Below are 23,263 nucleotides of genomic sequence, written 5' to 3' on the forward strand. Positions count from 1 at the left end.
TCAGGCAGTTTCCCAGGCTTGTTTAGGCAAATGCTGGGCTGACGCCAAGACTCCATATCGGAGAATATGATACACAAGGAGTTATGAGACGATAACTCACAAAACAAAATTTACGTGATACACAAACAGATGGCTCTCAGACTTTCTCTCTCTCATGTTACCTTGGCGACTGTGGCTTCAGCAAGGACATCTGGTCACAAAGTTAAATACTAAAAAGACAATTATGTATGTAGACACTGTACTAGGAGTGGAAAATATGAATATCTATCTTCATCCTTCATGGAATTACCCTTTGGCCTGTAATCTTATTCCTGTATCATTAAAACACCTAGAAATTAGTGATGTCAATACATTTTATAATTATGTTTCTCGTTTTTATACCAATATCGTTGATGTATTCTGCTTTCTCTCTCATATATACTAGTGGCCATTAAAATTGCTACACCAAGAAGAAATGCAGATGATAAACGAATATTCATTGGACAAATATATTATACTAGAACTGACATGTGATTACATTTTCACGCAATTTGGGTGCATAGATCCTGAGAAATCAGTACCCAGAACAACCACCTCTGGCCGTAATAACGGCCTTGACACGCCTGGGCATTGACTCAAACAGAGCTTGGGTGGCGTGTACAGGCACAGCTGACCATGCAGCTTCAACACGATACCACAGTTCATCAAGAGTAGTGACTGGCGTATTGTGACGGGCCAGTTGCTCAGCCACCATTGTTATCACTTGGTGAGAGATCTGAAGAATGTGCTGGCCAGGGCAGCAGTCGAACATTTTCTGTATCCAGAAAGGCCAGTACAGGACCTGCAACATGCGGTCGTGCATAATCCTGCTGAAATGTAGGGTTTCGCAAGGATCGAATGAAGTGTAGAGCCACGGGTTGTAACACATCTGAAATGTAACGTCAACTGTTCAAAGTGCCGTCAATGCAAACAAGAGGTGACCGAGACGTGTAGCCAATGGCACCCCATACCATCGCGCCAGGTGATACGCCAGTATGTCTATGACGAATACACACTTACAATCTGCGTTAACCGCGATGTAGACAAACACGGGTGCGACCATCATGATGCTGTAAACACAACCTGGATTCATCCGAAAAAAATTATGTTTTGCCATTCGTGCACCCAGGTTCGTCGTTGAGTACACCATCGCAGGCGCTCCTGTCTGTGATGCAGCGTCAACGGTAACTGCAGCCACGGTCTCCGAGCTGATAGTCCATGCTGCTGCAAACGTCGTCGAACTGTTCGTGCAGATGGTTGTTGTCTTGCAAACGTCCCTATCTGTTGACTCAGGGATCGAGACGAGGCTGCACGATCCGTTACAGCCATGCGGATAAGATGCCTGTCATCTCGACTGCTAGTGATACGAGGCCATTGGGATCCAGCACGGCGTTCCGTATTACCCTCCTGAATCCACCGATTCCATATTCTGCTAACAGTCATTGGATCTCGACCAACGCGAGCTGCAATGTCACGATACGATAAACCGCAATCGCGATAGGCTACAATCCGACCGTTATCAAAGTCGGAAACGTGATGGTACGCATTTCTCCTCCTTACACGAGGCAGTACAACAACGTTTCACCAGGAAACACCTGTCAACTGCTGTTTGTGTATGAGAAATCGGTTGGAAACTTTCCTCATATCAGCACGTTGTAGGTGTCGCCACCGGCGCCAGCCTTGTGTGAATGCTCTGAAAAGGTAATCAATTGCATATCACAGCATCTTCTTCCTGTCGGTTAAATTTCTCGTCTCTAGCACGTCATCTTCGTGGTGTAACTATTTTAATGGCCAGTAGTGTATTTTATGAACACTTCCACAATATCGTTGCCATTCCATTTAGTATTCTCATGAAATTTGATAGTATCTGATAGAGACTAACGATGTATGAGAGAAAGATTATGTCATTCTCATTACGTTACACACGGTTCCCTGACGAATACTCAAATACAGTAAACCACTTCTCCAAAGCAGAACTGCTCACCATTTGCTGTGAGTTTGACAAAGCAGTTTGCTAGCGTCTCTCAGAAGATGTAAGCATTAGTAACGAGTGTTTAACTAAATCAAAAGTTTAGTAAGTCTTCGTCTTTTTCTATTCCAAAAACCGATTCACGATTAATTGGAACCAAGTTTATGGTTACGTGCAACTGTTCATTAATTTCAGCTTGAACATGTTCAGTCTAGTAGTTAAAGTGATGGATGAATGTCATCCACACTTTCAAGTTTTGAAGTCCCTGACACAAAGTTGGCAAGTTTTCCAATTCACTGTAGCTATTAACAGACGTATTTGTGATGAGCTTCGGCAACTGTAGAGCCTTTCACTCTTATAAATCAGATCTCAGTATAAACCTCACACTTGTCCGTTATTAGTTTCAACTAACCACTTTGAAGTCACATTTACGCGTAATACTGCTGCGGCGTGATGAATCGCAGTACGCTACGCAATCAATGGATAAAATGGCATTTCTGCCTTCTTCCCTTAAAAAATCAGTTTCCTTCGGTTAAGTTGCACTTCAGTCTTTACAATCTGAATATTCCTCGGGTTACTCTAATACGTTTTTCCAGACTTGTGATACTTTGGTCAAAATATTCACCAAGCAGTTGAAGCACTTTTCCCATAGTACAAAGTCCAATTGCTCTTAGAGACTCTGCTAGCCTCTGCGAGTATCTTACAGATCTTAATTCTACTTGTTTAGCTGTTTAAAGACAAGATTCACACGTTAAATCTTCCCATAGTCTGTTTGTTGGCGTAGCAACTAGTCTCAGGTCCATATTAGGTGTCTAGGCACATGCAACTAGCCTGGTCGTTTTACAGCAGGCAAATACTGATCATAGCTAGGCCATGACCTTCTGTTCATTTCCTGAAATATCCTCTCAGTACTCATTTCTGATTAGAGTTCCTGTTGTATATTTGCCAGTAGCATGTAAGAATGCATTTAATTCTTTTAAGTCTCAAAAATCGACTGAGGTTCTTAATGTGATAGCAGATTGTCTCCGTATGAAATAATTCCTAAAAAAACATTGACGAATTTGGGGCACAATTAATATTTCCGTATCTCAAACGTGTGCCCTCCTTAGATATCGTTCCTTTGTTTGCAAAAAGTATTGAACCAGTCTACTTTGACCGAGCGAGGTGGCGCAGTGGTAAGACACTAGACTCGCATTCGGGAGGACGACGGTTCAATCCCGCGTCCGGCCATCCTGATTTAGGTTTTCCGTGATTTCCCTAAATCGCTCCAGGCAAATGCCGGGATGGTTCCTTTCAAAAAGGGCACGGCCGACTTCCTTCCCCGTCCTTCCCTAACCCGATGAGACCGATGACCTCGCTGTCTGGTCTCCTTCCTCAAAACCAACCAACCAACCAGTCTACTTCGACATGTGGCATATTTTTGCATCCCTTGCATTTTTATTAACTAGTTTCTGCAATTTAGAACTACCTGAACTCGATGAACAAAGTCATATGCCACCATGGTTGCCACAGAAATCTTATTCCGTGTCTCCACGACGATTTCAAATAAAAAAACAATCAACTCTTCGTGTATAATTCTGATACCATGGTCATAGGCCATGTCTCTGACGTAATACACATGTGTTTACATTTAAAGTGTAAAGTAGCTTCGATGGAGTAAGCGTAGGAAAACTTCACTACTTTGCCACAAATACTTATAGCTGTTTCACACCGTTACAGTACTTCAGCTACATCGTTTTCTTCCTTTTCTTTCAAATGCATCTTTATGTCATAGGACACGTAAATTCATTGCCTTTGTTGTTGTGGTACAGAGTTATTCATTATACATTATACTGCAAGGACTGCAAATGATACCTAAAACGAATAAGAAAACAGGGAAGAACATAAACGTCCTAAAGCATCTCCTGTTTTCGTCAAACTATAACGTAAATTTGCTGTGTTACATCTTTAGACGCTAATTCATTTAATTAATAACAGTAAAATAAGCAAAATAACCTCTTGATTTATTCACGTATTGCCACAAGGAGTCATCGATGCTCGCCACACACAAGGCGATGTGGACTAAGGTCCACAGCGAGGGGAAAGATCCACCGTGGTATAACAATCATGTACGAAAGGTACTACGGAAACAAAGAAAGCTTCATCATAGGTTTAAGAGTAGTCGAATCATAGCTGATAAGGAAAAGCTGAACGAAGCGAAAAAGAGCGTAAAGAGAGCAATGAGAGAAGCATTCAACGAATTCGAACATAAAACATTGGCAAACAATCTAAACAAGAACCCTAAAAAGTTTTGGTCATATGTAAAATCGGTAAGCGGATCTAAATCCCCTATTCAGTCACTCGTTGACCACGATGGCACCGAAACAGAGGACGACCGAAGAAAGGCAGAAATACTGAATTCAGTGTTCCGAAACTGTTTCACTGCGGAAAATCGTAACACGGTCCCTGACTTCAGCCGTCGCACGGACGCCAAAATGGAAAATATTGAAATAAACGATATCGGAATTGAAAAACAACTGCTATCACTTAGTAGCGGAAAAGCATCCGGACCAGACGAGATACCCGTAAGATTCTACAGTGATTATGCTAAAGAACTTGCCCCCTTTCTATCAGCAATTTATCGTAGATCTCTGGAAGAACGTAAAGTACCTAGCGACTGGAAGAAAGCACAGGTCGTTCCCATTTTCAAGAAGGGTCATAAATCAGATGCGAATAATTATAGGCCTATTTCACTTACGTCAATCTGTTGTAGAATAATGGAACATGTTTTGTGTTCTCGTATTATGACGTTCTTAGATAATACAAATCTCCTTCATCATAACCAACATGGATTCCGCAAACAGAGATCATGTGAAACCCAGCTCGCCCTATTTGCCCAAGAAATTCACAGTGCCGTAGACACTGGCGAGCAGATTGATGCCGTATTCCTGGACTTCAGGAAGGCATTTGATACGGTTCCGCACTTACGTTTAGTGAAAAAAATACGTGCTTACGGAATATCGGACCAGGTTTGTGATTGGATTCAGGATTTCCTAGAAGAAAGAACACAACATGTCATTCTTAACGGTTCAAAATCTGCAGATGTAGAGGTAATTTCGGGAGTACCGCAAGGAAGCGTGATAGGACCTTTATTGTTTACAATATACATAAATGACTTAGTTGACAACATCGGTAGCTCCGTGAGGCTATTTGCAGATGACACGGTTGTCTACAAGAAAGTAGCAACATCAGAAGACTCGTACGTACTCCAGGAAGACCTGCAGAGGATTAATGAATGGTGCGACAGCTGGCAGCTTTCCCTAAACGTAGATAAATGTAATATAATGCGCATACATAGGGGCAGAAATCCATTCCAGTACGATTATGCCATAGGTGGTAAATCATTGGAAGCGGTAACGACCGTAAAATACTTAGGAGTTACTATCCGGAGCGATCTGAAGTGGAATGATCACATAAAACAAATAGTGGGAAAAGCAGGCGCCAGGTTGAGATTCATAGGAAGAATTCTAAGAAAATGTGACTCATCGACGAAAGAAGTAGCTTACAAAACGCTTGTTCGTCCGATTCTTGAGTATTGCTCATCAGTATGGGACCCTTACCAGGTTGGATTAATAGAAGAGATAGACATGATCCAGCGAAAAGCAGCGCGATTCGTCATGGGGACATTTAGTCAGCGCGAGAGCGTTACGGAGATGCTGAACAAGCTCCAGTGGCGGACACTTCAAGAAAGGCGTTACGCAATACGGAGAGGTTTATTATCGAAATTACGAGAGAGCACATTCCGGGAAGAGATGGGCAACATATTACTACCGCCCACATATATCTCGCGTAATGATCACAACGAAAAGATCCGAGAAATTAGAGCAAATACGGAGACTTACAAGCAGTCGTTCTTCCCACGCACAATTCGTGAATGGAACAGGGAAGGGGGGATCAGATAGTGGTACAATAAGTACCCTCCGCCACACACCGTAAGGTGGCTCGCGGAGTATAGATGTAGATGTAGATGTAGATGTAAAATATACTTTCCTGCTTGTTATGGTGGTTTAGCTGTCGAAATACATGATTGAGGAAGTAAATACCTGTGACTGACTCAGAATTATATTTTCCACCTACACAGAAGCTGTAAAGTTCTTACAAGGGAAGCACTCGGTCATGGAAGACACTTCACTTTGGCATGACTGTAGCAATAACTTAGGTGTAATAAATGCTGTTGAAGTATGATGCGCTTCTAATACGTTTTTCAGAAGTAGAAATCTTAGGAGCCCACTGGAAACAACATTAGAACATCGATATTCGACCAGCGACGCTGCCGTGGCCAGATAATGAGGCAAACTGGAAATCTCCCGTACTGCTATCGAATCTAAGCTTTCTCCTGTTCTTCTACCAAACACCTGTATTGCTACAGCGAATCGTGTGTGTGTGTGTGTTGGGGCTTATGGGCGCTCAACATCGAGGTCATCAGCGCCCTGACACACATTAAAAGGAACGAATGTGGACAGACCGTATAAAACTGAAAAACACACTCAAAGAAAGCAGGAAAAGAGGGAAAATACTACATAAGAAAGTAAAACCTAAGGTAAGGGATAACATAGCAACAAGAATGACACAGGAAATTGTCATTGGCTGGCCACGTACATAAAATATGGGCGAGCTTGTCACACAGTAAACAAGTTAAAATCCCCTCCCTAAAATCTTTGTAAAAACATTTGACAGGGCACAGAACTTTAAAACTTTAACCACATTCGTCCGAGTGTTGCCTAAAAGAGTTGGCAGGTCCGCTGGCAAGTCAGCCGTGGCCCGCTGGTCAGAAAATAAAACGCAATCCAATAAAACGTGGCGCACAGTGACCTGGACGCCGCAAGCACCACACATTGGAGGGTCTTCTCGCCGGAGCAGGAAGCCATGCGTCATAGGGCTGTGGCCTATTCGAAGCCGAGTGAGGAGAACCTCGTCCCGTCGATGGGGCTGAAAGGAAGTACACCACACACGCGTTGTGGGCTTGACTAGACGGAGCTTATTGTCAGTCACTTCCAGCCACTCGTCCTCCCACCGACACATGACTCGGGAGCTCAACAGCGAGGTGAGTGCGTGCAAAGGGATAGCACACTGAGATACGTGTGGATCAAGACACGCCTCCTTGGCTGCGAGATCTGCCCTCTCATTCCCAGCAATGCCGACATGCCCCGGTACCCATCAGAAAGCTACAACCTTCCCCAGTCGCTGTAATCGGAGGAGGGCATCCTGGACGGTCTGGACTACTTTATCTGCCGGGTACAAATGGTGCAATGATTGAAGGGCACTGAGTGAATCGGAACAGACAAGAAATTTAGGACAGGAAGAATGTCTCATCTGCTCCAGCGCCCGCAAGATCGCAGACAATTCTGCATCAAAGACAGTAAAAGTCTGAGGCAGTCGGACCTTGAGGACACGATCCAGAAAAACAACTGAGCAACCAACGGAATCCCCTTATTTCGACCCATCCGTAAAAACCGCTACATAGTCGTGGTGCTCAGATAAAACAGCAGAAAATGCTGCATTAAAAACGGTGGCAGGAGTGCAATCTCTCTTGTACTGCAATAAATCTAAAATCACTCTGGGCCTCTTCAGTAACCAGGGTGGCAGGCGGTTAAAACCCTGGATTTGGGGTTGTACAGACTCCACACCGAGTGACTCTAGAACACGTTGCACACGAATCCCAAATGGCAACGTAGCCCGGGGACGATGGGAAAAAAGGCGGTCCAGAGGTGGATGGGCAACAAGGCGGTGAGCAGGCGAGCTGGGAGCCGCAAGAAACTTACAAGCCTGGCGCACCAGCAGTAGCTGCCGCCGGATGGTAAGTGGCGGTTCGCCAGCCTCAGCACAGAGACTGGGTATGGGACTGGTCCGATAAGCACCCGTGGCCAGTCGAATCCCAGCATGGTGGACAGCGTCAAGGATCCGCAAATAAGACGGCCTCGCTGACCCATATACTGTGCACCCATAGTCCAGCCGTGAACACACAAAAGCCCGATAAAACTGAAGGAGACGCGCCCTGTCCGCTCCCCAAGACCTGTGGCTGAGGCACTTGAGGATGTTCAGTGCCTTCAGGGTTCTGATTTTCAAGGCACGTAGGTGTGGCAGCCATGACAACCTGGAGTCAAAAATTAGGCCCAGAAACCGCACTGCGTCTCTAAAATGTAGGACAGCATCCCCCATATGTAAGGCAGGCTAAAAAGACGACGAGAACGATTAAAATGAACATAAACACACTTATCGGCAGAAAACCGAAAACCTGTCTTTGCAGCCCACTCCTCTAACCGCCGCACTGTTAGCTGCAACTGACGGCTCACGGTTACAACACTGGAGGAGGAACAGAAAACAGCAAAGTCGTCCACAAACAAGGAGCACTGTACTGGACTCCTCACTGTAGACGTTATACTGTTGATGGCTATGGCAAAGAGGGTAACGCTTAAAACACTGCCCTGGGGGACACCGTTCTCTTGCTCAAGCGATCAGACAGTTACCAACGCGGGTCCGAAAAAACCGCTGAAACAGGAAAGACCGAATGAAAATGGGGAGGCGGCCACGAAAGCCCCATTGATGCAGTTGTGCAAGAATACAGTGTCTCCAAGTAGTATCATATGCCTTACTGATATCAAAGAAGATACCGATACAGTGATGCTGACGGAGGAAAGCCTGCTGAATAGCCGCCTCGAGGAGGGTCAGGTTGTCGACCGTGGACCGAAATTTTCGGAATCCACACTGAAAGCGGCTAAGGAGCTGTCTGGTCTCTAGCAGCCAGACCAGACGACGGTTAACCATCCGTTCCAGGGTCTTTCCAACACAGCTTGTCAAGGCGATACTACGATAACTACTGGGACATGTGCGCTCCTTTCCTGGTTTGAGGAGAGGGATGAAGATTGCCTCCCTCCACGAGGTGGGGAACACTCCTGTCTGCCATATGAGATTAAAACATTCGAGGAGGATTTCCTTTGACGCCGCTGGCAGATGGCGAAGCATGCAGTACCGGATGCGGTCGTAACCTGGTGCAGTGTCAGAAGTCGCAGTAAGTGCCGATTCAAGTTCCCACATGGAGAAAGGGGAGTTGTAGGCCTGAGAACTGTTCGACCGAAAGTCCAACTTCGCTCGTTCGACAGTCGCACGGTAGCGACGAAATGCTGGATCCTGGGTTGCAGTGGCAGTACTTTGTGCAAAATGCTCTGCCAGCGTCTGAGCAATGGCTCTGGGTGTTGTTTGGAGGCATCCCTGGTTCAGGACTGCAGCTATTGGTAGACGGCTGCGTTTACCGGAAATCCTCCGGATGGCTTCCCATACTTTTGTGGAACAAGTGGAACGGTTGATGGAGTCCAGGAACTCCTGCCATGACCTTTTCTTGCTCTCTTTAATGACACGGCGTGCCCTGGCTCTCGCGATGCGAAAGGCGGTAAGATTGACCGCTGTTGGGCGGCATTTAAATCGGCGAAGAGCCGCACGCCTGTCCCGGATGGCTGAACGGCACTCTTCCGTCCACCAAGGCACAAGGCGCCGCTTAGGAGGGCCAGAAGACTGTGCTATGGACAGGTCAGCAGCATGATGGATCACAAGTGTGATGTGATCCACCCATTCCTGTACGCTGTTGTGGCGTTCAAAGACAGCCAACCGAGTGAACAGAGGCCAGTTAGCCCTGCCAATCATCCACGATGGCGGCCTCTGCTCCAGCAATACACCATCCAGGAGATGAATGCGGATGGGGAAGTGATCGCTGGAATGAAGGTCGTCAATGACCTCCCAGTGAACAGAGTCGGTGAGGGCTGGAGAGCAGAAAGATAGGTCAATGGCTGAGAATGACCCAGTAGCGGTAGAGAAATGAGTTGGAGTACCTGTGTTGAGGATGCACAACACTTGAGATGTTAGGAGGCTCTCCAAAATTCGACCTCGAGTGCAAAGAGAAGTGGAGCCCCACAGGACATGATGGGCATTGAAGTCTCCCAGGAGGAGAAATGGGCGGGGGAGTTGGTCGATAAGATCTGTGAGAGCGTCTAAGGTCATTGCATCCAGAGGGGGTAAATAAAGGGAGCAAACGGTAAGCCTTCGACGGGAATGAATTTCAACTGCAACTGCTTGCAGGTCAGTATCCAGGGGGAGAGCAGAGGAGTGGTGGTCATTATTGACAAACACGGCGACTCCGCCTCTGTCTCCAGTCAGGTCATCTTTGCGATACAACGTATAGCCCCTGAGTACCGGAGCATCAGATGGTTTTAGATGTGTTTCCTGTAAACACAAGCACAGGGGGCGTTGCCGTGCTAGGAGGTACAGTTCCTCCACATGTGCCCGGAATCCATTCATGTTCCACTGTATAATGGGAGCCATCTATCAGAGTGGGAGTACCTTCAGTCTCACTTTCTGTCGGGGAGGAGAGCCCACAACAGGTGGGCAATCATCTCGCCCAAAAACTGTTTTTGGGCGAGATGACTGTCCCAGTCTGACATCAACCTCCATCGCCTCTGAAGAGGAGTCGAGAGAGACGTCAGAGAGAATGACATCAACATCAGCAGACTGTAGAACTTCAGTCTCCTTTACCGGGCGAGTCTTCACCTTTGGTTTGGGCTTCGATTTTCTGGCCTGAGGTGGCAGCGGAGCCAAAACCTCAGAAGCAGTAGGGGGTGTAGCAGCGCTGGGCATTGCACAAGACTGGACCTGGGAAGGGGCAGGAAGTTCCATGATGTCAGCTACCACGGCCTGGTCAGAAGGCCGGGGAGGAGCAGCAGGCTTCACAGGAACAACAGCAACACACGTACATTGACAAACGCAGGTGCTAGTGCTGACAGTAGCAACCTCCGTTTGTGTAGCGGCATCAGTTTTCAAGACTGGCTGTTTCAGAACGGAAGAAAAGGAAGCAGCGAACGTGGGCGGCTGCAGGGACTTGTAAATTTTCTTTGCCTCACCGTACGGGATGCGTTTGGTGGTTTTAAGTTCCTGGATCTTCCGTTCCTCAAGGAAAACTCTACATTCCCTACTCCACACAGGGTGATCCCCAGAGCAGTTGACACACTTGGGAGGAGAGGAGCAACCAACTCCCTCATGGGCGGCTTTACCACAGTTCCCGCAAGTGGCTTCCCCTTTACAGCCGAGAGTAGTGTGTCCAAAGCGTTGACATTTAAAACACCGCATGGGGTTGGGGTAATAAGGCCGTACATTGAGACGTAGGAAACCTGCCTTCACATGCTCGGGCAATTTGGTGGTGTTAAACGTAAGGATAAACGAGTCAGATTTCATGAGAGCACCATCCACCCGTTTCATAACGTGTTGCACGTCGACAATTCCTTCCCGGGACCATTCAGCCTTCAGTTCGTCTTGGGGAATGTCAACGAGATCTCTGCAAGTCACAACACCCTTGCTGTAGTTCAAGGTGTTGTGAAATTCAGTCTCAATCGCAAACTCCCCAAGAAATTGTGCCTTCTGAAGGTTCTGGACTTGCTGGAAGCTAGATGTTTCAACCAACATGGTGCCATTTCGCAAGCGCTTTACAGATTTTAATGTGCCAGCAATACCTTCTAAGCCTTTCTGGATGTAAAATGGCGAAACTTTTTCGAAACTCCCATCTTTTCTTTTAATTATAAGAAACACATTCTGCGAAGCAGCATGCGTTCTGTTACTACTACCTGAATCAGGAGGACTGGCTACACGAGCCCTCTTGTGAGATTGGGTGTTAGAACCTACCATCGGCCCACCCTTTCCGCTGGGGGGAGAAGAAGAAAACTTCGAGGGTTCCATCTCGGTCCCACGAGCAGCTAGGGAACTAGGAGTCCACCTAGACAGAGCCCCGCGTGCCTAGGTAAGCCTTATACAACGGAGGTGCGGCAGGCTCCCCAGAGGTTGCCCGCTAACGACTGTTCCACCTCAACAGCCATGCATCTCATCGGCGCGCAGCACACCTTGAGATTGAGGTTTTTTTTATAGAGGTTTATTCCATCCTCGCGATCCGGGGGGTCAAGCCAAATCCCCATTCCCTGAGACACACAACGTTCCACCGCCGCGCCGCACGGTGGTCGCTGAAGTATGCTCAGAGCTTACGGTGACAGGGGACTGGCGGCGCTTACCAGTCCCCAGCTCAGAAACCCCGGGGTCGCCAAGCCCGTACCCAGCAAATGAATGCTGAGCCCCTGGGGGGAGCGAATCGTGTTTCTTCGGAAAGGATCAGTGATAAAAATATTAGTCAATGTCGGGCATTTGCAATGAGGCATGATCTAAGTATAGTAAAGGATCATAATATACAGAGTGATCCATTGATAGTGACCAAGCCAAATATCTCACGAAATAAGCATCAAACGAAAAAACTACAAAGAACGAAACTTGTTTAGCTTGAAGGGGGAAACCAGATGGCGCTATGGTTGGCCCGCTAGATGGCGCTGTCATAGGTCAAACGGATATCAATTGCGTTTTTTTTTAAATAGGAACACCCATTTTTATTGCATATTCGTGTAGTACGTAAAGAAATATGAATGTTTCAGTTGGACCACTTTTTCGCTTTGTGATAGATGGCGCTGTAATAGTCACAAACGTATAACTACGTGGTATCACGTAACATTCCGCCCGTGCGGACGGTATTTCCTTCGTGATACATTACCCGTGTTAAAATGGACCGTTTACCAATTGCGGAAAAGGTCGATACCGTGTTGACGTATGGCTATTGTGATCAAAATGCCCAATGGGCGTGTGCTATGTATGCTGCTCGGTATCCTGGACGACATCATCCAAGTGTCGGAACCGTTCGCCGGGTAGTTACGTTATTTAAGGAAACAGGAAGTGTTCAAACACATGTTAAACGTCAACCACGACCTACAACAAATGATGATGCCCAGGTAGGTGTTTCAGCTGCTGTCGAGGCTAATCCGCACATTAGTAGCAGACCAATTGCGCGAGAATCGGGAATCTCAAAAACGTCGGTGTTGAGAATGCTACATCAACATCGATTGCATCCGTACCATATTTTTATGCACCAGGATTTGCATGGCGACGACTCTGAACGTCGTGTACAGTTCTGCCACTGGGCACAAGAGAAATTACGGGACGATGACAGATTTTTTGCACGCGTTCTATTTAGCGACGAAGCGTCATTCACCAACAGCGGTAACGTAAACCGGCATAATATGCACTATTGGGCAACGAAAAACCCACGATGACTGCGACAAGTGGAACATCAGCGACCTGGGCAGGTTAATGTATGGTGCGGCATTATGCGAGGAAAGGTAATTGGCCCCAATTTTATCGACGACAATCTAAATGGTGCAATGTATGCTGATTTCCTACGTAATGTTCTACCGATGTTACTACAAGATGTTTCACTGCATGACAGAATGGCGATCTACTTCCAACATGATGGATGTCCGTCACATAGCTCGCATGCGGTTGAAGCGGTACAGAATAGGATATTTCATGATAGGTGGATTGGTCGTCGAAGCAGCTTACAATTGCCCGCACGTTCACCGGATCTGACGTCCCCGGATTTCTTTCTGTGGGGAAAGTTGAAGGATATTTGCTATCATGATCCACCGACAACGCCTGACAACATGCGTGAGCGCATTGTCAATGCATGTGCGAACATTACGGAAGGCTAACTACTCGCTCTTGAGAGGAATGTATCACCAAATGCATTGAGGTTGACGGACATCATTTTGGGCATTTATTACATTAATGTGGTATTTACAGGTAATCACGCTGTAACAGCATGCGTTCTCAAAAATGATAAGTTCGCAAAGGTACATGTATCATTGGAACAACCGAAATAAAATGTTCAGACGTACCTACGTTCTGTGTATTAATTTAAAAAACCTACCTGGTACCAACTGTTCGTCTAAAATTGTGAGCCATGTGTTTGTGACTATTACAGCGCCATCTGTCACAAAGCGAAAAAAGTAGTCCAACTAAAACATTCATATTTCGTTTCGTACTACACGAATATGTAATAAAATATGGGGGTTTCTATTTTAAAAAAAACACAGTTGATATCCGTTTGACCTATGGCAGCGCCATCTAGCGGGCCAACGATAGCGACATCTGGTTTCCCCCTTCAAGCTAGACAAGTTCCGTTCTCCGTAGTTTTTTCGTTTGACGCTTATTTCGTGTGATATTTGGCCCGGTCACGATCAATGGACCACCCTGTATAGTACGACATTTGCACCACATTGGTTACCACTATTACCACTGTTTCTTTCTGGAGAAACCTGGTTCGTTATATTGATACAAATGTTGGTGAAAATAAAGGAGAGAAGAAACCAAAACCACGTGTCAGAAATGAAGTACAGGAAAACCTGCAGTCTGCCATTTCAGCCTGTCGTACTAGCGTCTCGGCTCGGCGGCTTGCACCCTCTTGTCATATTTAGTAGGATCGTGATACTTGGGACTTATACCTTTCGATATGCTTGAGAAGGTCATCATACTACAGCAACATTTGTTAGATCGAAGCAGTCGTGTGGAAGGCGACCCAAGTCGGTAACCTGTTAACTGTAGGGCTCCACTGTGATTGAGTTCGGTGCACGAGCTGAGAGCTGTTTGTTATTATCGGCGCAGGTGTGCGGGAAGCGGTTCGCGGACCGCAGCAACATGGTTCTCCATCAGCGCCTGCACTCGGGCATCAGGCCGTACAGCTGCGGCGAGTGCGGCAAGGCTTTCACCAAGAAGCACCACCTCAAGGCGCACATGTCCTGCCACACGGGGCTGCGGCCCTACGCCTGCGACCTCTGCGGCGCTCGCTTCAGCCAGTCCGGCAACATGCGCACGCACCGCAAGAAGTGCACCGCGCCGCGGCCTTCCGGCGGTGGTGGCGGCGTCGAGGGCGACGCGGGCGGAGGGGGTGGTGAACTCGGGGTCAAAGCGGCGGGCACCGGCGTCATCATGCGCGTGTCCGGCGAGCTGGTGCAGCACGTGTTGCAACGCCCCGACGATGCTGCTGCCGCCAGCGACTGAAACGTCACGCTCGCCGCAGCGACCACCATATGTCCAAGAGCTCCATGACCAACACACATAGCTTACGATGAGAATGCTCCACCAGTTTGTTACAACCTTTCGCTATCCACATGACTTGCCGCAAGGCACTATACCGATATAATGTCTAAACGTAAGAGACGATTATGTTGCTGAATCCACATTAAGGACTGTTATCATTTTTTTTTTTATTCACCAGTGGACTTATACAGGGTGAGTCACCTAACATTACCGCTGTATATATTTCGTAAACCACATCAAATACTGATGAATCGATTCCACAGACCGAACGTGAGGAGAGGGGCTAGTGTAATTGGTTAATACAAACCACAAAAAAATGCACGGAAGTATGTTTTTTAACACAAACCTACGTTTTTTTAAATGGAACCCCGTTAGTTTTGTTAGCACATCGGAATATATAAACAAATACGTAATCAGTGCCGTTTGTTGCATTGTAAAATGTTAATTACATCCGGAGATATTGTAACCTAAATTTGACTCTTGAGTACCACTCCTCCGCTGTTCGATCGTGTGTATCGGAGAGCACCGAATTACGTAGGGATCCACAGGGAACGGTGATGGACCTTAGGTACAGAAGAGACTGGAACAGCACATTACGTCCACATGCTAACACCTTTTTATTGGTCTTTTTCAGTGACGCACATGTACATTACCATGAGGGGTGAGGTACACGTACACACGTGGTTTCCGTTTTCAATTACGGAGTTGAATAGACTGTGTCCCGACATGTCAGGCCAATAGATGTTCAATGTGGTGGCCATCATTTGCTGCACACAATTGCAATCTCTGGCGTAATGAATGTCGTACGCGCCGCAGTACATCTGGTGTAATGTCGCCGCAGGCTGCCACAATACGTTGTTTCATATCCTCTGGGGTTGTGGGCACATCACGGTACACATTCTCCTTTAACGTACCCCACAGAAAGAAGTCCAGAGGTGTAAGATCAGGAGAACGGGCTGGCCAATTTATGCGTCCTCCACATCCTATGAAACGCCCCTCGAACATCCTGTCAAGGGTCAGCCTAGTGTTAATTGCGGAATGTGCAGGTGCACCATCATGCTGATACCACATACGTCGACGCGTTTCCAGTGGGACATTTTCGAGCAACATTGGCAAATCATTCTGTAGAAACGCGATGTATATTGCAGCTGTTTGGGCCCCTGCAATGAAGTGAGGACCAATGAGGTGGTCGCCAATGATTCCGCACCATACATTTACAGTCCACGGTCGCTGTCGCTCTACCTGTCTGAGCCAGCGAAGATTGTCCACGAACCAGTAATGGATGTTCCGTAGATTCACTGCCCCGTGGTTTGTGAAACCCGCTTCATCGGTAAACAGGTAGAACTGCAACGCATTCTCTGTTAATGCCCATTGACAGAATTGCACTCGATGATTAAAGTCATCACCATGTAATTGCTGATGTAACGACACATGAAACGGGTGAAAGCGGTGACGATGCAGTATGCGCATGACACTACTTTGACTCAGTCCACCGGCTCTCGCAATGTCCCGTGTACTCATATGTGGGTTCATGGCAACAGCAGCTAACACACCAACCCCCTTCTCCTGTGACGGGCCTGTTACGGACCCGTTTGCGTGCTACGACCATACCTGTTGCATACAGTTGGCGGTAAATGTTTTGCAATGTACGGCACGTTGGATGCTTTCTGTCCGGGTACCGTTCTGCATACACCCTGCAGGCTTCAGCTGCATTTCGTCGACACTCGCCGTAGATATCATCTCCGCCTTTTCAGTGTCGAATACACCATGGTCACAGTTCCTACAACACTACACTATCACAGACGTCTGGTAACACGGTGTACTACAGTTGGTCTGCGTGCGGAGACGAATGCAGAATAACAATAGCAGCAAGCACTACATGCGGACACTGCGACAGCTAGACCAAACCACAACAGTGCACTACAGCCACACTCGTAAACACGGTCGTCATCGTAAACATGTCCCTGCAGATGCTGCTCGCCGACCGTGGCCCGTGTTTGTTACAACACGCAACTGAACGTCGGAGGTTTCAAGCGTCAACTTTAGGTTACAATATCTCCGGATGTAATTAACATTTTACAATGCAACAAACGGCACTGATTACGTATTTGTTTATATGTTCAGATGTGCTAACAAAACTAACGTGGTTCCATTTAAAAAAAAACGTTGGTTTGTGTTAAAAAACATACTTGCGTGCATTTTTGTATGGTTTGTATTAAACAATTACACTAGCCCCTCTCCTCACGTTCGGTCTGTGGAATCGGTTCGTCAGTATTTGATATGGTTTACGAAATACATCCAGCGGTAACGTTAGGTGACTCACCCTGTATATAAAAGACTGCTCTCTAAATAAGTCTGCATTGTTCCCGATAGTTGTGAGGCCCACATTGTGGTAATTTTATGGTTTTACACTTCACTGACGACTGCGATTACACTGTTCCGATTTCTACATCTACATCTATATACATACTACACAATCAACCATACGGTGCGTGGCGGAGGGTACCTCGTACCACAACTATCATCTTCTCTCCCTGTTCCACTCCCAAAGAGAACGAGGGAAAAATCACTGCCTATATGCCTCTGTACGAGCCCTAATCTCTCTTATCTTATCTCTGTGGTCTATCCGCGAAATACAAATTGGCGGCAGTAAAATTGTACTGCAGTCAGCCTCAAATGCTAGTTCTCTAAATTTCCTCAGTAGCGATTCACGAATAGAACGCCTCCTTTCCTCCAGGAACTCCCACCCGAGTTCCTGAAGCATTTCCGTAACACTCGCGTGGTGATAAAACCTACCAGTAACAAATCTAGCAGCCCGCCTCTGAATTACTTCTATGTCCTCCCTCAATCCGACCTGATAGCGATCCCAAACGCTCGAGCAGTACTCAAGAATAAGTCGTATTAGTGTTTTATAAGCGGTCTCCTTTACAGATGAACAACATCTTCCCAAAATTCTACCAATGAACCGAAGACGACTATCCGCCTTCCCCACAACTGCCATTACATGCTTGTCCCACTTCATATCGCTCGGCAATGTTACGCCCAAATATTTAATCGACGTGACTGTGTCAAGCGCTACACTACTAATGGAGTATTCAAACATTACGGGATTCTTTTTCCTATTCATCTGCATTGATTTACATTTATCTATATTTTGAGTTAGCTGCCATTCTTTAGACCAATCACAAATCCTGTCCAAGTCATCTTGTATCCTCCTACCGTCACTCAACGGCGACACCTTCCCGTACACCACAGAATCATCAGCAAACAGCCGCACATTGCTATCCACCTTATCCAAAAGATCATTTATGTAGATAGAAAACAACAGCGGACCTACCACACTTCCCTGGGGCACTCCAGATGATACCCTCACCTCCGATGAACACTCACGATCGAGGGCAACGTACTGGGTTCTATTTCATATTTTATTCGACAGTATCTAATTCGGTACATTCTGTACTGTTATCAAATGTCCCTGAAAACTCAAGAAAATCAATAGAATGTAAGATATGTAATTAAGTCTATAGATTTTGTCACCATTATTTACAGCATCAAAGAAGGAGTTCCATCCTACCACAAACTGCCACTACTCCACAATCAGATTTTTTGAACAGAATCTGTCGTACTGAGGACAACAGAAAAGTTTAGTGACATGATATAAAAAATAAAGATTACTGTCTTTTGTATTCACCTTTTAGGCATTTTAGGTTGATTCTCAACGTTTATTTATTATGTTTAGGAGCGGCATAGCACCACATGAAACTGTGACGCTTTCCATTATTAAAGCCTTCATAATTTTCGCGTATACACTGTTCTATCTTGAGACACCCCTTATCCATTTCACCTTAAGTCATTCTAACGTTTTTGTATGTTCGCTTTCCTTTATATCAAAATATCAGAACCAATTTAAAAAATTCTCTCTCTTGTACTCATTGTAGTACACACTGCAGGAAGTCCTATAAAATCTCTATAAAATCCAACACAGCTAGACCTGTATTATGAATTTATTACACTAAAGAGCCTCACACATCTGAAAGTGAACGGTAAGGAGTTCTTCGAGCTCTCCAGTCTTTATGATTGTTAAAATCTTAGCAGTATCCATGTCCCGCATTACCATATGGAAATTTCCATAAGAGCGGTTCTATCGCTCATCATTCAGTAATGTGACACCTTTGAATATATATCTGTAATTTCCATATTCGTTATGCAATTAATTATAAATATTGATCCAATGCAGCACCAAAGGAAACAACTTTGGTGAAATGATTGCCACTGAGACCTATGTCTACATCTTTGTCTCACTACAGTACTAACTGCTAACTGCTTCGATAATAACTAATTTTCTTTAGGAAAAGCAATTTTCTGTAGAATATTTCCGCAGAAATGTCTAGCTCCACCATTTCTGTCTGATGCCTCTTCATTTAACAACGTTCTAGTGATGTTAATTTCACACATCCTTTTGTACTATATCATCTCAGACTCTTCCCTATTCTGTTCCCCAAGCTTGCTACTAGTCACCTCTCTCTATTGAACGGGAGTGCGTTTTTAGCGGAGATGATTAGAAATGTGTTCTTAAGTTCCAAGCTAATATGTAACAGCAGCTATTTTAATTTTTTTCAAAGACAATCTCCGCTCCTATCATTCTTATTGCCGACTCTTGGTTGATAAACAGTGGAACCCCTTCAGTTTTTCGAGTACATCTTCTACAGCTATGTTGTACTGGTACTTCTAGTTTTTGCTACTATCCTTTGCTTTGGTTATTGGTTTCTTTCTGTCGTTTTACCAAACGTATATGATAACCAGTCTCTTTAATAGCTAAACAGCAAGTTTATTTCAGATGAGACCTTTCCCAATGCTGCAATAATTTGATCTAGTGGGAGATTTTTGGTACTTCATCTCTGTTTCATATCTAAATATGCGGTTTCTGGGAGATGACTATATTTAATTATATAAAATAACTGCATCACTTATGTAAAGTAATGACGTATATTACCAGTACATGCTAAGAAGTAAAAATAAATTGTACAGGTCATATGTATAAACGAAAATTATTCCAGTTATTTTAATGAATCCATACACAAAATCAAAGACATTGTTCACAGTAAAATGTCTCTAGAATTCCCTAGGCAAGGGACTACCAGTCATGAAACCAATGCCTCACTAGATATGTATGTCACCAAACGTTCCCAGACTGACACAATAAGAAAAGAATCAACACTTTATAGAACTAATTTTCGTTTCCTGAAATTCATCACTTATAGCTAAGAATGATATGTATCTTATGTGTATCTTATTGTGAGTCTAAAACCACCAAATCATTTGCAAGAAATTGATATTTTGATATTGATGGCAATACAAGATCCATGAGATCGAAGACAATTCCAGTATCCTTTTATTGGTCTAGTTCCTTCCACAGCGACCGTCCATTGTAAACATGTACGTGATTTTCTTAAATATTCGTGTGTAACATTTCCTTCAGAGAAATGTCAGTAATTTTCATTAATGCCGTGTAATATTATGAATTGAGCTATTCGGAATTAACATATGTTTCACTCTTCCATTAGGGATTCGGATTAGTGCAGTAGTTTGTAATTAAATAAAACTTGTGAGAATCTGAATAGTACTGATGATGACTGATAGCGTATCGTCCACGTGTTGTATCTTTGACATTTTGCAAGTAAATATCAAGAAAATTAAGTGGGATTGTTCAGTTCTAATATTCAGTTTTTATAAAAGATTGTTTTATTTCATTATCCATCAACGTTTTCTTAAAACCAATCAGTACCCTCAGTTGTACTGGGCGTTCGATATCCTGGTATATAATTATATTACATTTACTTCATGCTTTTCTAGTAACGTAACAATAAACGAAGTCTTAAGTCTGGTAAGCTGTAATTTATTTTTTATTCTTAAATTTCCTGGATATAACTACACTCACAGTTTCAGGGCACATTGTCTGTTATTTGGAAGCGAAGACCCAAAAATACATTAGCGGTAAGAAATCTTAGCTCTCATTTATTTTCATTACTTTCTGATTACCGGAGTTGATCAACATGTGCTTGCTTAAGATTTTTTGTTGTTGTCACTACTACTGAATATGTTTGTACCTGTCTGTATGCCTTTCGTCATACTTAACAGGAAATAGCCCACAGCTTTTCGTTTCATTCAAGTGTCCTAAAACAAAACACAAAAATTTTATTCGAAAATTAATTTGTGCAAAGGATGAAAACTTTGCTTTCAAAAATTTAATTTCGTCTGTTTCCACCATTACTTCACACCGCGTATAACGCACATAGAGCAGTTTTATACACATGCAGAAATATCGACTAGTAATAATAAATGCAAGCATTGTATGTAATGAAACTGACTCCATGATGACATGGTTTTCTACAGTAGCATCTATGGTCGGTAGTGACCTAGTATATTTTTGTTTGCCATAATTTTTGTACCATCTTTCTCTGTTTTCTCTGAAAGCGAATGTTGCTTGTGGTAGGTCTTGTATTGAGAAACAACTTGCACCTATGGTGGCCCAAGAAAGCTCATAGTCGTCTGTCAGTCCTATGGTGACAATCAAATTCGCTGTTCTTTCAGTAGTTCGATGATAGCTCGATATTAGCATTCAGACCACTCTATTCCATCTTCATAAGACGATTGTTTTAGTGCGAAAGATTACGTGGGTAATGTTACTGAATTATAATATAGTACCTCCTCTCGTAAATATCATGACCTGTATTGTAGCGTGAAAAGATTGATTTAATGCTGTGTGTTGCGCTCTTTCGTGGAAGTATAGTTAAGAAACCGTATAGATAACTGTTTATGAGACCGCTCCAGAAAAGTGACTAGTCACTGTAAATGATGGATGTATGGTAACTGTTTATCTGGTTTTGTGAAGTGTTGTGAATAGTCCCTGAGTTGAGGAGCCTGCATAACTATAAACAGAACACCACAGTAAATAACAGTGTTGCATTAGATATGATGAGAGGCTGTGCTTGCTTAACTTTAACGAATAACAGAAAGAGAAACCCTAGCGTAATAATACAGTCGCAGAACATCAGGGAGTTCTTCCAGACAGAGTAAAAAAAAAAAAAATACTGTTTATGCAACGTGAAAGGCGATTCTTCAATTAAGCGATCATGTCCTGACAATGATCAGTCATCTGATGGTATGACTCGACCTGCTTATCTGAAAGCTAACACGCGGGACGAATGACGAAGCAGCCTCAAACAAAGCCAGCTGCGTCTGACAGATGTCGGTACCGACTGCCGTCGGAACATTGCGCAGAACTTGTTGACATGCACGTGCGGTACATAGGAATTTGGATAAGATGGTGTCAGGGATCTGATCTGCTTCCCTTACTCATTCACTTTTTAATTGCTAATTACACTTTACTACCTTAAATATTTTTCCAAGTATTTATCCCAGCGGTACTGGGCATGGTAAATTTAGTCACCCCCTTTCTTCGTGTGTTTGGAGGGTGTAGCACCAGGCATACGTTCGTCTCCGTCTTTCAGTCGTCTTCTCCTCGTCATGACCTGGACTCTACTGCTTGAGGAACAGTAACCTCAGAGTGTATTTAAATACCGCTAACGGACAAGCAGCTGCTATACATTTTTTGCGATATACATCTGTGTGAATGGTTTTCACTGTCTCATTTTAAAGAATAGATTCCTCGTCTCTGCTCACTGCGCTTATTGAATTGCACTGTACTTTAGTCGAGTGTTCAGACTAGTGCATACATGGTGATGTAAGTGATAGGCAGTTTTCCTTCCCCCTCCTTTCTTGCAAACAGCTTCTCATGTATGTACAACATGATGGAATTTAGCAATTTCGGAAAATGGGTACTTTAGGGAACTGAGATGCTTTACTTTTCTTATAAAGTGATAACCACTGGAAGGAAGTGTGGATAATGAGTTTAAGTTTGCGAGATTTCGTTCTATTAATTTTCGCAAATTGTCTCGAATTTATACCGTAAAGAAACTTGATTTATGTGAAGTTAACTCGGTTTTCAGACTTGTGGCTGCCTTCTCTGAGTAATCAGTCATTCTGCTTCCGTGCATATCTGATTCAGAGAATTTCATCAGTACTCTCTGTTTTACTTGCCTGAATTGCTTCCCCCTACAGTTAATGGGACATTGTCTGACTATCTGAAAATTTTTTATGGTAGTCCGTGGAAGATTGACCTATCTGACAATAGCAGTACTCGATAGAAGTTTATCTTGAATTGTGCTTCTTTCTTCTTCACTTTGGTGCATGCAGAGTTTACTTAATTTTACGTTTTCATGGAGCACC

The 23,263-nt window shown here is 44.5% G+C and overlaps 1 protein-coding gene across 1 annotated transcript in view; it reads left to right on the forward strand.

Annotated features, from left to right (window-relative positions):
- Positions 1-14,935, forward strand: part of LOC126199443 (gastrula zinc finger protein XlCGF8.2DB-like) — a 37,022-nt gene extending 22,087 nt beyond the window's left edge. Inside the window, exon 3 of the mRNA XM_049936361.1 lies at positions 14,540-14,935. Within this exon, the coding sequence (XP_049792318.1) occupies positions 14,540-14,935 (396 nt within the window). The remainder of the gene's footprint in view (positions 1-14,539) is intronic.
- Positions 14,936-23,263: the final 8,328 nt, after the last annotated feature.

The sequence above is a fragment of the Schistocerca nitens genome, chromosome 8, assembly GCF_023898315.1.
Source record: "Schistocerca nitens isolate TAMUIC-IGC-003100 chromosome 8, iqSchNite1.1, whole genome shotgun sequence".
NCBI classification, from domain to species: Eukaryota; Metazoa; Arthropoda; class Insecta; order Orthoptera; family Acrididae; genus Schistocerca; species Schistocerca nitens.